Source organism: Dermacentor andersoni, chromosome 6 (assembly GCF_023375885.2).
Source record: "Dermacentor andersoni chromosome 6, qqDerAnde1_hic_scaffold, whole genome shotgun sequence".
NCBI classification, from domain to species: Eukaryota; Metazoa; Arthropoda; class Arachnida; order Ixodida; family Ixodidae; genus Dermacentor; species Dermacentor andersoni.
Genome location: NC_092819.1, coordinates 78412747 through 78429852, shown reverse-complemented (window position 1 = coordinate 78429852; position 17106 = coordinate 78412747). Strand labels below are relative to the sequence as shown.

Sequence of the window (17106 nt, the reverse complement as noted above, 5' to 3'; positions counted from 1 at the left end):
TTCCCTCAGGGTAGGGTAGCGAACCAGACGCGTTTCTGGATAACATCTCTGCCTTCTCTCTTTCTTTCCTCCTCCAACTCCAGGTGATAACCTGGAAGATCGGGCAGATTGCCTGGCCAACCACTTTGAATGTATCTCCAGTGCACCCCATTACACACAAGTATTCCTGAGGTTCAAAGAACGTGCAGAGCGACAGCCTCTTGATCGGAAATGCGCACGAAATGAAGATTACAATCGCTCATTTAGCTTAGCCGAATTTGAAATTTATCTCACTTGCTGCAACAACTTGGCGCCAGGTGGCGATTGTACCATGTATGAAATCATTAAGTTACCCACATCCTTAAACACTGAAAACACTCCTGCCTCTTTTCAATGCCATATGGGCGGCTAGGGTGCCTCACGTAACTTGTGCGTGCGTGCGTGCGTGCGTGCGTGCGTGCGTGCGTGCGTGCGTGCGTGTGTGTGTGTGTGTGTGTGTGTGTGTGTGTGTGTGTGTGTGTGTGTGTGTGTGTGTGTGTGTGTGTGTGTGTGTGTGTGTGTGTGTGTGTGTGTGTGTGTGTGTGTGTGTGTGTGTGTGTGTGTGTGTGTGCGTGCGTGCGTGTGTGTGTGTGTGTGTGTGTGTGTGTGTGTGTGTGTGTGTGTGTGTGTGTGTGTGTGTGTGTGTGTGTGTGTAACAAATTTATTGAATGCCCTGAAAATTGATGCCACGAGATATGCCATCGCACGAGCGCTACCAACCAGCTGCGCTACAGATGTCGCCGACTTCTTACTATACGACGTCACCCTGCACTACGGCACCCCTCGCCACTTACTGACGGATCGCGGCCGCTACTTTCTATCGAAGGTCGTCGATGATCTGCTCCGCTCCTGTTCGACAGAGCACCAGATTGCTACCGCGTACCACCCTCAAACGAACGGCCTCACCGAGCGACTCAACCGCACGCTAACTGAAATGCTGGCTATGTATGTTTCCGACGATCACCGTGACTGGGACGTCGCTTTACCATACATCACTTTCGCATACAACTCGTCCCGTCATGACACTGCCGGATTTTTACAATTTTACCTTTTGTGTGGCCGCGACCCCACCTTGCCCTTTGACACGTTGCTACCTTCCGCAGTACAATCACCCAGCACTGGTTACGCTCGCGATGCTATTGACTTAGTCGCCCAGGCCCGAGATGTCGCCCGTCATCGCCTCACAGTCTCACAAGCTTCTCAAAAGCGACGCTACGACCTTCGGCACCGAGACTACCATTTTTCACCTGGTTCCTTTGTCCTCCTCTGGACGCCTTCACGTCGCATCGGCTTGTCGGAAAAACTACTTTCGCGTTATTCTGGTCCATACCAGGTCTTACGCCAACTGTCCGACGTGACATACGAGATCGCCCCAGTCGGTCAGCCTTCAGTGCCTCCCAACGTCACCAGCGATGTTGTTCACGTCGCCAGGCTCAAGCCCGGGTCTAGACCAGGGTCTAGACCGCGCCGGGGCCATCAGAGAGGTAGCTTCCGAGGCTTGCTGGATGGCCCAAAGCAGATCCTAGGGATCTGAACTGGTCAGTGTGGCTCTCCACCGCGCTCCTAGTTCATTCGGGGGGCTGCAATTCTCATCTGAAGTATTTCACCATACAAAGTATAGGCTCTGGGGTGGCTCCTCTATCATAACATAATTTACATTTGGCATCCGGGTATAATTGCGTAAACATGCGGTTAAGATGTACCGGGTTCAAGTAAGTTCTGGTTCGAAGGCGCCCCCAGTCAACTGTCTGAGACCTGCCCAATTTCGGGCTAGGAGCTGGATATATACACTTGGACTTTCTATAGAATTGAGTAATGTCATTGAATAAGAAAAGTACACCCCTATCCTTCCGTTCCATCTCATCGGCCTGAGTTCCCCCTAATCGGGCGTGGTTAATGAGTTCTCGTGCAACACGATGGGCAGACTCGTTAAGATTGGGGTGGCGGTGGATTCGCACTCTGTATGGGCTGGGAACCAGACGATTTCCTGGTCGTAAAATTCCTCAGATGATATGAGTTTGGCTTTACTGTTTAGAATTCTTGCAGCTTCCACTGATATCCGTCCTCTGGCGTAATTTCGCATAGCCGACTGAGAGTCGCTAATAATGTATCTACATTTGGGAGAAGCGATAGCCAGAGCGATGACAACCTCCTCCGCAAACTCAGATACCCAGGTTTTGATTAAGCACGTGTGTGCGCTTTCTTGCTCTGTATTAATTACTACTGCTGTAAATACTTGGGGATTTGAATATTCCGCGGCGTCCACGAATAGCGTTTCCTCGCCATTGCCATAGTATTTGAGCAGAGATTTAGCTCTGCTCGTTCTATGGCCCTGAATTTCGGGTGCTTATTTTTGGGTAAATTTGAGACTTAAATCTGGCTTGCGAACTCTCTGAGCTACGCAACCTTGGGTCATTGCTGGGTATGGTAATTTATTCGTAATTTATTGAGTATACTCCTGTCAGTCCGGGTGCTGTCCAGTTTTTCCAAATGAGCCTTCTGCTGAGCTTCAATCAATTCTTCTAAGGTGTTATGCGTGCCCAGCTGTAATAATCTCCCATGACTGGTGATTTCGAGCAAGCCGACGGCCTGCTTAAAAGCTTTCCTTATGAGAGTATTGACTTTGCTCTTTTCTGCCTTGTACCAGTTAAGGTACGCAGCTACATAAATGCCGTGGCTTATAGCAAAAGAGTGAATGAGCCTAACAATGCTAGGCTCCTTCCTTCCTTGATACTTGTTCGTGATTCTCCTGATCAGCATAATGTCGTTAGTGACCTTCGTGACGAGCTTTCTAAGAGTTTCGCCGTTAGTTACCTGCGACTCAATGTTTAGTACCAGGACCTTAATTTGTTTAACGATGGGGATGGTCTTTCCATTTTTCGTACGAATCTGTATCGTCGCATTTTCTCTCCTTGATGTATCCCATGGGCGGCCTGCCCTTGAGGGTGGGTTGGTGAAGGAGAAGCTCTGATTTCTCTGGGAAACATTCAAGCCCCGTGCCTTAAGGTGCTCCCCTGCTTTATCTACCGCTTCCTGTAATTTCTGTTCTATCTACCCATCACTGCCTTGCGAGATCCATATGGTGACATCAACCGCGTATATGGAGTCATTGATTCCTTCGATGTCCTCGAGCTTTTCCGACAATCCTATCATAATGAGGTGAAAGAGCATAGGCGATGTCCCGGAGCCCTGAGGCGTACCCAGACTGCCCATATCCCTCACCTAAGGCTTGAGTTCCCCATGGTGAAGGTAGCCTTCGTATTCGTTAGGAAGTCTCGGATGTAAGTGTACGCCCTTTCTCCTAGGATTAGGTTTCTGACTCGACTGAATATGGCCGAATGTGCTGCTTTGTCAAATGCTTTCTTGTGATCCAACTGTAATATAGCTCTGGTGACCTCACTTTACTGTCTAGTACTTGCTGCTCATTTTGCAACATAGCGCCCCGAGTAGAGAGTCCAGCCCGAAAGCCCAACATAGTATTTAAGTATATTTCGTTTTCTTCCAGGAACTTGTTTATTTTGATGAAGAATACACAAGTACCAAACAAAATATGGAGCTTTCCTGCGCAGGGGGTGAGAGATATGGGCTGTAGATTTGATATAATAATTGGTTTGCTAGGTTTGGGAATAAGTATAACCTGGGCTTCTTTCCACTGTTGTGGTATAGAGCCCTCGGCGCAGCATCCGTTTATGTATTTCGTGATATCCTCTATTGCCTGATCATCCAGGTTTCTTAGCATCTTTTTATTAATCCCGTCTGGCCCTGGGGCAGATTTCGTATTGAGTTTTTGCAGCACTGCTTTAATCTCTTGTGTAGTTAAGTCCTCATCCAAGGTCTCGTTAGGCTTTCCCTCATACCGCCCATGCTTGACGATAGGGTTGGGGGGAACGTATGCAGCGCTTGCCTCATCGATGAGTTCACCTTTTTTCCCTTTGTGCCCGTGCAGAAGCTTTTGCAAAATATGTTTTTGAGCCATCCTGGGTTTATCTGGATCTAGCAGTCATTTGAGTATACACCACGCCTGGTCATCAAAAATCTGTCCATCCATAGCATTGCAAAGCTCATCCTATTGTTGCTCGCCTAATTGCTTGCTCTGCTCTTCAATACTTTTGTTTAACTCAGCTATTCGCTTACGCTGACTCCTATTATACTACTGCTGACACCATGATTCTATGTTTTAATGATTGTTTCGCCTCGCACATATGTGCGAGACGACTATCGATATTCTCTACCGGCTGGTCGGACGTGATAACGTGAGTGGCTACGCTGACGTCTTTGATGAGGTCTCTAGCCCATTGTTCTATGTTTTCGATCGGCTCTCACTTCTTATCGTCTCTTATTTTGCAAAACTTGTCCTATTTGATCCATTTAACGGATGTATCATTTTCAGTATCCGCGGCGTCTTAGATATTTATGTCTATAATTCTATGATCGCTGTCAAGGTGTTCGAAGGTCTTTCTCCATTTGACCTTTGCGACCTTGTTTACGATTGTAAGATCAAGTGCGGTATCTCTGTTGAGCCCGGTCCCTATAGGTGTAGGGGACTCGGGCTCCTTTACGAGCGTTAACTCTGTATCTTGAATGTCTTGCCCATAGCACTTTACCCTTCACTCTCGAATAACCATACCCCCAGGCACCGTGCGGGGCACTGAAGTCTTTCTCTATGATTAGAAGACTAATACCTGCCATCACCACAGCCTTTCCAAGGAGTTATGACGCGTGAGCTTTTGAGGGTTGGATTAGTACATAAGTTTAGAATAAATATACTTGAGAATTTCCTCCACCTGGGGAGGAGCTCTTTAAGCACGTGCTTAATATCCGAGATTTGGGTGTCGTGGTGAATCAGCACCAGCCCCTTCCTCACTAACGTACTTAATGTTCTATTTTTCCCGTTTGGGCGCCCGATAGCTTTATATTCCGGCTGCTTCGCTAGTCCGTGGGTTTCCTGATGAATTATAACGCCCGATTTAGTCTTGCTTCTAAGGTACTGTAGCAGGACCGCCTTGTTGGCTCCGCAACTCCTGTGATACCAATGCCATTTGATAAGGTCTCACGCTTTCCCATCTTACGGTGTGGTTACCGTGGACGGTGGTGGAAGGAAGGACGGCGCTTTTAAAACAATGTTAGAAGGCCTGGAATTTTCAGCTTCTTGTAAATTTTGTAGATTCCCAGCCGAATTGATCACAGGAGTGTTGTCGATCGGAGTCGATGGGGCTCTTCTCAGGTTAAGTTCTGGAGCCGTGTTTTGAAACGATCCACTTCGGCGATACTATCGTCTCGGCTATAGTTCTCCGTCAGGCGAGCGCTGATTGGGTGTTTTAGCAAACTCGGATGAGCTAAGTCATCCAATTTTGCTCACCCAGCCAATTAGCGCGCGCCCGATGACGAAGCCGATGTGGATCGTTTCAGAATACGGCCCCTGTTATTCTACTATTAATGACGGCCTATTGGCCTCCATTTTGTCTAGCCTGTTCAGGATCATCGAGACTGCCAGCTAAAGATTGCTGGTAGCCTCTGCCTGTTCCTTAGCTGCCTTCTGCAGGTCGGAAATCGCCTGGTTTAAGTTCAGAGTTGGAGCCGTAACTGCTGTGTCCCTGATCACCTTTCTCTTGGGTGGAGGAGGAGTACTATCCTCCTCCATTCTATTTTCTTGAGTTACCTCCAGTCTCCCGGGGCCTAGGGATCGTGTTTGTTTGTCTGATTTTTGTCGCTATTAAGCTCCTGAATCTCCTGGGTAACTGTGCAATTAATTCTCTCAAGTGCGCATTCTCTTTCCTCATCTCAGCTATTTCGTCAGTATTATTAGAATTATGTGCAGTCTCCTCCGGTGTCCCAGGGCGCGGCCCTTTGACCGCATCTGACCAGCTCACCTTAGGCGTCGTAGCCGGGTGTGTTTGTCTTCCCCTGGACCGGGACATGTATCGGGATCTGGCCTTAGGCGTTGCTCTGCCTCTGGACCCGGATCTGCCTCGTTCGGTAGGCCCAACTGCGAAGCGAAGCTGCTGCTGCTGTTCCTCCTGTTCATTCCTTGCTCTTGGCGAAGCCATTGTCGTTGCTTGACTATGTAGGGTCTTTGAACTTGGCTTTACAGGTTTTGGCGGCTGTGAGATGGCCATTACCGCACCGCTGGCACCTGGGCTGACATGTGTGAGCTCGATTCGGGTTGAACTTGCCGCATCCTGCACAACTTGACGCATCCTCAGGCTTCGGGCACACGTCACTTCTGTGTCCGAGTCTATTACACTGTTTGCAACGTGACTCGAGCCAAGTATTAAAAATATAAATTTCTGTTGCTCAATACGTGCTACATAAGAGTGTTTTTCTGAGCTTGAAAGAAACCCGCGAATACGCGCAAAGTGCCTCTAGCGGCCAGTCGCGCGACAATTTTGCGTGTGTTCACGGGCTTCTCTCATGCTTGGAAAAAAAAAATACTATAATAGCACGTATCGAGCAACAGAAAAGTGTACCGGGAATTTTTCATGTTCCTCTACAATTCTCTCAATGACACTTTTCCCCTAACCATAATTATTGTGAAGTTGATTAACTAAATGAGACTACTTATGTAATTAGGCGGAATGCGAAAAAATAATGTTAGTATCACCAAGCGACGGCAAAGAACACTACCTTTGCTCTATCTAGCTATGTGGAATTTGCATATTTTTAATGTTTGGCTCAAGTTACGTGAGACACCTTGTATACTGTCCTCGTGGAAAAAAGATATGATCATCCCAGCACCCGTCTTTACTCAGTAGCTACAAGCCAATAGCGCTAACAGGCTGTGTGTGTAATGTGCTTGAAAAAATGATAAACCGGCGCTCAACTGTTTCCTAGAAGATAACAAAATACTATAGACGCCTTCCGAGAAGTTAGGTCCACAATAAACCACCTCGTTCGCATCGAGGCAAACATCAGAGATGTGTTTACACGCAAGCAGTTTTTAATTTCGGGGCATTATGTTACTCAGGAGGCGGGAAATGCGGCGTTGGCTTTACCGAAGTCATTGAACCCTCTCGCATCAGAATAAAACAGTGGCCGTAAAGACGGGTTGTTTCGCTGTGTGCCTTTAACCGCAATCCACGGCGCTAAGCGTACACAATCTCACATGAAGAATTAGCAGCAATCTATAACTATTTTCTTATTCATGGCTCCTTCGGAAATGTCCCAGTCGTTTACCTTTACGCACCATAGAGGAGCAAATTACTGTGAACCAAGTTATTGCTATAGTTTGACACTAACTCGATATATGCTATACACATAACGAAGCTGATCATCGCTATTCGTCTTAATTGTTACGTGTGTGTGCCACTATTGAAGAGTGAACGGATATTTCAAAGCCCAAACACACTTACACCCAACACCTTCTGAGGGTGTTCCTGAAAAAATAAACTTTTTTTTATTGGAAAGAAACGGACATTTTTGTGAGGAAAACCCTGTTACGCAAATATATCGCTGCTGAAGACATTTGTTTCAATGCTTCTCTAAGCCCCTCTAAGGGTTTGGACAGGTTTAGACTTTGCTTTCTGAGTATGGACACTGGGTCTATTTTCATAAAGACTTTCGTGCTCAACAGAGCGCAGTTCGTGAGAACGGGCGCAGGGTAAATAACAACAGTGAGCATAATAAGGAAAGGTGGGCGACCAGTATAGTTCAGGAAAGACAAGAAAAAGAAACAATGCGATATAGCGGCATCGAATTTCCTTCGACAAAACTTCAATGTTTTGTATTATACGATCAGCTGTAGACCGTTTTATTGAGGACGCCGCCATTTTGCGATCACAGTGCCGTCTATCGTCCGGCGCCATGCTAGTATGTGGGGTCGCGCTGGAGGGTGCACGGCGAACGTGCTGTTGACGACGACTGGCAAGTTTTCGCGCTTTCCAGAGAGGTGTCAACAAGCTGTTTGGATTGCGAAACTTCATAGCGTGCCGTCAATAAGATTTTAGCTTCGATACAGCCGCAACATCGAACGGCGACGGGCCTAAAGGCTCTCCCGCAGCTCTGCCCACGATCGGAATAGGAGGCGAGTCAAGTTTGAACATTGTCGACACGTAACACATGCATATAACGTGCTATTATTCTATGACTAGCCTTGAACTCTATTAAGGTGTCACTCAGGCGAAAACAATCAGAGGTGTCTCCATGTGTCATGCGGTGTGCCGCACCAACGCACATCCCAATCCAGGTCTATGCAAAGCTCCGAGGAAACAGGTTTTGCTAGCTTTCGCGCTCCTAAAATTTTCGCGATACCGTCTTCTAAACATTGTTTATCTGGCAGCCGGGCATCAAGCTTTACGAAATAAAGAACTACAAAATAACGCGATCGAAAGGGCTGTCAACATGGATAAAATGAGCTGATGACAGTGGCCTCGCATATGCATGCGACGCATGAAAAACGCATGCGACGCATTGAAAAATTATGCGCACTCTTAGGTCTCGAATGGTGCCTGTGCGCTCAAGGGCACCTCGCCTACTCGAGAGAGCGGAAAAATGAACTACCATTTGCGACAGTAACCTTATTTTCTGCAGTATATCACAGGCGCACGACGAGCGGCGTTCATAGCTTGCCGGCGAGATTCGGAAGCACGGGAGCGCCCACGTGAACTATAGTGCCGGCCGCCACACGGTAGGCATGGCTTTGGTTACAGAATGGAAAACAACACACCTTCATTTCTTAGTCACGTACTGTTTTCATAATACGTCATCGGTCAACCTCCGCCAGAACGTTGGTTGCCAGGCATGATAATCTTAGAACACGTTTGAACAGAATAAGTTTAATGTGCGTGCACGAAGGAATAGTGAACTTCATCCATTCGCAACAGTTGACCGACTCGAATACGCGCCTTTCTTTCATATCCCAGTTTGATCATGGGGTGCCGAGTTCGTCGCCTGCGCTCGCTGGGAACAAAACCTTCCGAGCAGAGACGCGATGACATCAAGCCCTTTCTATTTATGCTGGCAATACAAAATGGGCGCTTCTCTGCTATCGCAGGGGCGGTGTCCACGAAGTCGCCGTGGCTGAAGATGCACTTCGCGCTTGCTTCCGAAAGCTATTTTTGCAGCCGAATACACCAGAGCCCGTCGACCTTGAGTCATCTGACATCACACAAAGCCGAGACAGAACTCGCTAGAACCGCGGTAATTCGCAATTGAACCGCTACCTTTGCAAGCTGCCGCTGGTAGAAAACGGAATCCCCACATACCAGTGCGAGGGGGAGAGAGGCGCGGCGCGCTGGTTCGAGACCGCGTTCCTCCTCGCCGATAAAACGGTGTATACAATTGTTTACTCTTAGATCTTCCTCCCGTGCAATGTCCCCATCGCCTGCAGTTGCAAAACAGTTTCGGAAAACAAACGTAGCGCAATTTCTTTTTCGGTGCTTCTCAATTTTTCTGAAGGGCCCGTAGACGAGCATGGCGATGTCCGCGCTATTTCATTTTATTAATTCACGCTGGAACGCGGCGACGGTTTGTTCGGTGTTACGTTCCTTCGCAAACCGCAATGATTAATATACCAGCTAGCCCGCTTGGCAGTTCTTTCGCTGTCGTGGGCAGGCATGCGAAACACATAAACGTCACTGCAGTACGCCTGTGCGTCTTTTTCGGAGCTCTGTGTGCAGTCAAACCAGGCTGGCACGACTGTTTTGCCACGCGAAGCCAATGCGTAGCTTACTGATCCTATGCGTCGCACGTCATATCAGCTGGTAGAAAGAGGTAATTTGGAAAATAGCAAAGCTCAATTATGCGGGCGCACATATGCGAACGACGTTTTATCTTTATATTCTTTTTTCGTTCATCCTCAGTGTCACGACATAATGGAGTGCCGGCAGGGTTGAAGTAAGCATATACATAGAGCGAGCCACTAACAGCACGAGTTTTGACGTATTTAGCTTCGGAAAAACGGAGAAACAAGATTTATCTGCGCGCCACGAGTGGATCAGGAATGAGGGATGTCGCCGCTAAGATTTTAGCTTCGATATAGCCGCAATATCGAACGGTGACGGGCCTATAGGGGCGCTCCCACATCTCTGCCCACGATCGAAATAGGAGGCGAGCCAAGTCTTAACATTATCGATACGTAACATTGGCATATGCATGCACTCTTCGATTTATTTGTGTGGCAGGGTCACTGTGCTTTTATTACGTCGATAAATTTCCAACCGTTAGTCCTCTGTGATACCGTAATGGAGAAAATAACTGAAAAAATGCATTGCTGGCTCCTTGCGCTTTTGTGCAAACTATTGCACAAAAATGAATTTGTTTATTTCATAAATAAACGAGAAATTGGAAACGAGAATGCTGAACACATTAGAGGGAACTGTACTGCATTGATTGGGAGAAGAGTGAGCCAAATTGGAACATTTGAGATAAAGTTCAAACATTAGAACCCCTAACTTGTCATGTTACCAAGCGTCACAAACACAAAGGTGAGTGCCTTGTTCTCGTGTAGAAAGGTACGCTTTTCAAAAAGAATGATACGTGCCTGTGTTCCCCCTGCGCCTGATTGCTGCCATCTCGTACAACATTACAGAGCGCTTGTAGCAGAGAGACAGCCAGAAATGCAAAAAGAAAGATAGGAAAGTCTTACTTCTGACAGAAGAAGGCAGAGTATTACCAACAATCGCACCATACCGTATACGGTCACGAACGCGAATTCGAATGGTTCACATGCATAAGAAATGCAAGGACATTCCAATGATGATCGTGCGTTCGTTTTTATTGTTTCTTTTCTACGTAATTCTAGTGTTCATGCAGTAAGGACGGACATATGAATAGTAACCAAGATAAAGCTTGAATACGACGATCGCGTGCTACCGCCTTGATGGAAAATTCTCAAGCAGTGTATCCTGGCGGAGAAAGCCTGAACTAGCACCACTCGAAAATAAGTACGTTACGAAACGGCCGCCCGGTGCGCATGAATAGAAAGATACCAACCTGTGACCCTCGTATGTTGCGTAGAACATGGTATGTTACCAAACGGTAGCGCCGCCCCATAGAGGGTTAAGTTAAGGAGCGCGACTCGCATACTAATTGCCAGCCATGACTGTCTGCCGGTACAGAACACAGCAACAACAGCGCTTGTTTCTGCTTACCTGTTTTCAGGTTATGGACTTTTTTTGTGCATCTTTCATTGTTGTGTTCTGTATTTCTTGCTTCTCCTACTTCAGAATGTTACGCCTGCAGCATTAACTAACTAACTAACTAACTAACTAACTAACTAACTAACTAACTAACTAACTAACTAACTAACTAACTAACTAACTAACTAACTAACTAACTAACTAACTAACTAACTACCTAACTAACTAACTAACTAACTAACTGACTAACTAAGCAACTACCTAACTAACTAACTAACCAACCAACCAACCAACCAACCAACCAACCAACCCTGGTTGTCGAAAAGAGACAGCCGAGGAGGACGTCGCTAACAGGGACGTCAAAGCGAGGTCATTGTCTTAGTCCTTTGTTTCTTTCAATTCAGCTGCTCAAACTTGTCTTAGCTATGAACAAACTAGAGAGCTCAGTCAAATACTATTCTGACGTTATATCTTTGCCATATGAATCAATTTCTAGTATTCCGCAACGGTCGACCTCAGGCGCGTTATTTTCCGACACCTTTGTAAACAATCTCCAAGAATGTGTACGTCGTTCAAACCTCATTCTGTACGCTAATGACACAAAATTTTACCGCGCAATAGAATCAGCGCATGACTGTGACTTGCTATACAGGATGACGTGAATTCTGTCGCAGAGCGTGGCATGCTTCCAACTTACGGACTAATTAAACTAGAACACTTATTGACTCCTTTACTCGAAAAAATATCCCTGTATAATATGCATACACGCTTGATGACGTTCCTTTCATAAGAGCGAGTGGTGCGCGCGACTTGAGAATATTGTTTGACTCCCGACTAACTTTCCAAGAACTCGTTTCAACCATTCATGCTTCATGCTTTCGACAGAAAGTCGGGCTTCATTTCATAAGGAACGAGAAAAATTACGAATGCTAATTGCTTTGTTCTCTTGCATTTTTCTTTCGTCTTTTCTAAGTTAGAGTATAGTTATGTTTTATGGTGTTGTATTAGTTTGACAAACGCGAAAAAAATGAATGTGTTATCTGACATTTCGCTAGAATCTTGTCTGATCGATTTCCCGGAAGGCGTATTTACTTTGACCATGAGCGTGTAAAGCGCATGTTAACAATAAAGGCCCCTAGAAGTATGGCGAAAATACCGTGACTACTTATGTTTACATAAATCAGCACGCAATCACTCCTGTCGGCGTTTACCACCGGCTGTAGCATTCTCGTTGCAACGCCCAAACTTATGTGATCCCAATGTTTTCTATGTTAAGTCAACTTCTAGTTCTAATGATATAACGCCTGTTTTTATCCATCAGAAATAACCTGTGTAATAATCTTGACATTTTTTAACCTTCTAATGTGCTGGTTGACTGATTTCTGCTTTCGTTCTTAATCGATTATTTTTGCGCTATCCTGTACTTATGTTGGTTCATGTTTGGCATGCTTCTTTTTCTTCTTTCTTCTTCGTCAATTCACAAGTGCACCTTAGCAAGGCTTAGAGCCATTCATGGGCATTTCAAAAATAAATGAAGTGGATGGAATTCATAAATTTTGAAATAAAACAGTAAATGAAAATAAAACATAAATAGAATTAACGAAGCAGTACAGAATGTGTTCGTCAGTGTGAATGAGAATGATGACTGGTTTTCAGTCCAAGGCCTCGCTGGACGCTTTCCGTTTAGGTGGACTCAGCCGGATACCTTTGGTCGTCGATGGGAGTGACTTGAACCAGCCACACAGCGAAAGGGGGCAAAAGAAATTGCACGTGGTGTGAGAAAGGTGGCCCATAAAAACAACGCCTTTTAAGCCGCAGAAAGCCGTGACGTCATAATGAAAGGCGAGAGAGAGAGAGAGAGCGTTTATGTTTGAATTGAGGATGCGGGCAGCGCTTACTTTACGATCGGCATTTTCTTTCTTTCGTTTTTATTTTTGTGGCAGGTTTTTTTTTTTTTATTTCGGCATGACGTCCAGGCTCGGAAGTAAACAGGTTTTGTATTGTTTAAGAGTTGTTGGTCCAAACCCTGCGAGTGCTTACAGTGGTTTAACCAGCGCGACAGCTGCTATATGTCGGGCTCGACGCGATCGTCATCCTGGCGCGCACATACGTCATTCAAAGCTCGGCAGCTGCCCGCTGATCCGTGGCTACGACCCGCACCGCCGAGTTCATCTCGACCCTCCGCCCCGGCCGGACGCAACCTTTTCCGAGCTACTCACTGCCGCTATGATGTCCGTAACGGCGGCGTTGCTTCTGCTGATATCGGTCCTGCTGGCGGCTCTCTTCACGTAAGACATGTGTTGGGTTTGACACATCGAGTTGCAGTGACAAACACTCCATTTTGTGACGCCATTTAAGAGCAGTAATAGGTGCTGTGAGCACGCTCTTACGCTTTGCGAGTTCTCCGATAAAAGCGGGCGGGACGGGGGAGGGGGGGCAACATGACGGAAGATCTATAACGCAGTTGCTGGAATCTACGTTAAGCGAAGCGTTCTCGAAACGTAGCTTCCGTGAAGTACTTTCGTTTTTTTTCCTCATTTTTTATAAGAAAGCTTCCTTTTGAGCACTTCAAATTTTCTAGGATGACTATCCTTTCAATGAGGCGTGTGCGGCTCGAAATTGAACGACCACGAAATCCCACAAAAGAGTCAAATATAGAGCTATCGCTTTATTACAGTCGTGCAACAAACTACCTAATGCATCGTCAAGATTACAAGTGACATGGCCCTTCAGTGACGAAGCCGGTAGACTCAATTTGCTTTTCTCGGAGAGCGGCGAAAGAAAGAAAAAGAACGAAAAACAAATGAGAACACAGCGAAGGATGCAAGCAGCGCCTTTTGCTAAGGAAGAGTGACGTCGTAATTCGATTTGTGCACTAGAATATTACAAAACACAAGTGTTTTAAATGGGACGCACGTTTTACGGGAAGCTTGAAGCGACTCCATAAGTGGTACTCGTGGGCCGTCACCTTTTATGCCAGAATGCCCTAAACTGCAATAGCTGCCTTGAACCTTTAATTAGGATTTCATTTTATTTTCACGAAACTGCGCATCATCACCGACTCCGTGGAGCCAATTATTGCGTGAAATGATGAGCACTAGCCGCGAATGGCGTAAAGTTCTGCTGCGAGCCAGCACTGCTTTTGTGTGTGTGCGTTTGTGTAAGGTTTGAAGTGCATTTTCATGAAATCCAACTATATAGATTACCTATAGTCAGTCGCAATTCCAGACAGAAGGAGATACTGGCAGCTCCATTTTGCACTTAGGTCGTGAACCTTTGCCGTATTGCGAGTTGGGGGACTGATGGAAAACACGTTCATATGAGCTTTCACCTTCGTCTTGCCCCTCACTCCCCACCAAAAAAATAAACAAAGAACAACAAAAACACAGAAATTAGCTGTCAAGGCTCAATGAGATTTCCTCTTGGAGAGTGTCTTTAGTTCCCGGCGAACAGTAGTTTATGTGCACTGTAATCTCATCTTCCCGTGGCATTTTCATGCTTGCGCTGTTCATGCACTCTTTTAACCCTTTTCTTCTTTCTCGAATATATCCGTGGGCTCGCTTTATTATTGTTTTGGTATATCACTATATATAGATTTGTTTCCACATAGTTTCGTAATTTCATCGTGCTAACTTATTCTTTGGGATAGGCGACCCACTATAGTGTTAGATTTCCCATATTTCGCAACTAATAAAGAAGAAGAACCGGGCCTGAAAACTAGTCGCAAAGAATTGTTTTAAGGTAAACAATAGCTCAACTTGATGAATATCCTTTCGATAAGAAAATAAATAAGAGAGACGAAGAAAAAATAAAAGAAGGAAATGCTTAGAACCGTGAAATAGGGCATTAGAACAAGGAATATTGTCTGAACGTCTTAGTAATGTTAGCGATCGCAATATCGCAAAGCCTTGATATTTGGCCAGTTGCCTTATTTCTTGAGTATTTATTCATGGCCGATGTTCCAGCAAAGCCTTTAATAAATTTAATGGCCCCAGTGCAGTAGGTGCAGTCAACTTTTTTTTTTTTTGTCCGCACTCTTTCGGGACCGGCGTCGTCAGCAAAGTGTCTGCAGTATAATCACTGCATAATAACTTTAGCATACGCGCTGGTTATTTTCATGTTGTTTATAACACTTAGAACTTCCTGGGATGTAGTTGGAAGTAAAACGAATGACTGTGGCAGGTGGTGGGGCACAGGATTGCCATGCGTAGGTGTCTGTAGTTCGCTGCTAAAGAAGAAATAAGCGAACGCATCAGCCATTTCTTTGGCGGTTTTGAGCATCTTGCCCTGATGAGCAATTTCTGTTATAGTTTCGCGATTATTTGCCCTAATTAAGAAGAAGTTCACAATGTCCCATTTCTTTGACATTCTTACCGCATTCCAAAATTTACCTTTCGTGCCATGTTTCTTTTTAACTTTTTTCAATGTGGCAGAAAGCTGGTGGTTAGAAAACGTCTTGTACCGAATGGCTAAGTTATCGTTAAATGATTGTCGCTTGGTTTTCTTGTAAAGATTGTCCTTTTTTCACATTAAAGCTAGGTGCTAAGGAGTTAAGCATAGTGACAAACAGTGAAAATGCTTTTTGCGGATAATGTGTAGAAAAGATGGGGGCCCAGTGAAGATTCGACACGGCTTCAAGGAATGATTGCTTGTCTAGTGTAAACTTCGTGTACGGGATCTTTTTCGGAATCATGAGTGTAGCGAAAGCTTAAGAATATAGGGTACTGATCAATTATGTCGGTAATTAGAACACCTGCGTCTGGTGGATACGCCAAATTTGATAGTGCACGGTGATATAATGTGCCTATGGGGAGGTTAGCACATCGTGTCGATATCTTAATTAAACATCCATAACCAACTCTGTTAAAACAACCCGAATAATGTAAAACATCACTAGACGTCCTCTCAGTGAGGTTAATGTTGATGTCACCTCTAACTACGTATTACGTTTTTGATATATGCAACCAATCATTAGGCCTTTGTTATCTTTGCTGAGGAAGTCATTTTCGGGTTGAATCCAAACATCTTCACAATTCATTATGTACGCGTTAAGCACAAGCTCGCTATTTCGGTTGTATGTAATTTCGGAATAGATATATAGTGCTGCGCCGCCATGGTTGCTGAACGGACGATTGGAGTATTCAGCAAGAAAATTAGAAAAAACAGGAAATTAGTTATCGTGGTCGCTCAACCAAGTTTCAGATACTTCGATCACTGAAAATGGGAAGGTGAATGCAGAAAGGAGATGAGAAAATTCGTCGAAGTGTTTGCGCAGACTGCGCGCATTCAAATGCGAGACAGATCGCTGATTATTTGAAAGATTGTTTAACTGGTTAGGTGTGAGATAGGGCGAAATTGTGAGATTTGCCCAGGTGATTTATGTTATCAGGCGGATTATAGTTATCACTGAAAGGTCGGATTCAGTTGCGGCGCGAAAGGCGCGGCTTTGGGTTGTTTACCGCGCCTTGATTTCACAGTTGTCTGTCCACAGAAATCTCCAGTTGCTCGTTTACTTGAGACACCGAACTTTGAAAAAGAGAGCTTTATTTTCAAGCGTTGAATGATAATTAACAAGGACAGGGTTTTCTTTTGCTATTGCAAGGCCGATATCACCCAGGCAAAGTCCAGCTTTTCGTGCTTTCGCGACGAACTCAGCTTACGTCGATCTCGAGCAGAAGCGGGCGATGATATCTTTATGTTCTGCTTTATCAGGAACCTGATGACTAACGTCGAGATCGGTGGCTGTTGCTGGGCAACCAATTTTGGTGCCAATAGTCTGCATGACCGTCGCACAGTCCTCTCCTTGTGTGCAAAGAATGCCCTTAATCTCGACCTTGTTCAGTCTAGAGTATTTCTTGAGTTCGGAAACTGTTTTGGTGAGAGTGTAGTTGTTTGCTTGTAAAGCTTTTGTTTTCGGCTTTTAGCTCATGATTTTCGGCACTCAGATTTTCGACGAGTTTGCTTAGGAATTCCACGCTAGCTTCCAACCTATCAGTTCCTTTCTTCAGTTATA

General features: G+C 45.5%; 1 protein-coding gene across 1 annotated transcript in view; it reads left to right on the top strand.

Annotated features, from left to right (window-relative positions):
• The first annotated feature begins 12807 nt into the window (after window positions 1-12807).
• LOC126522981 (cytochrome P450 3A14-like) overlaps window positions 12808-17106 on the top strand; it is a 71599-nt gene continuing 67300 nt past the window's right edge. Inside the window, exon 1 of the mRNA XM_050171823.3 lies at window positions 12808-13381. Coding sequence (XP_050027780.2) covers window positions 12960-13381 — 422 coding nt within the window. The 5' untranslated portion in view covers window positions 12808-12959. The remainder of the gene's footprint in view (window positions 13382-17106) is intronic.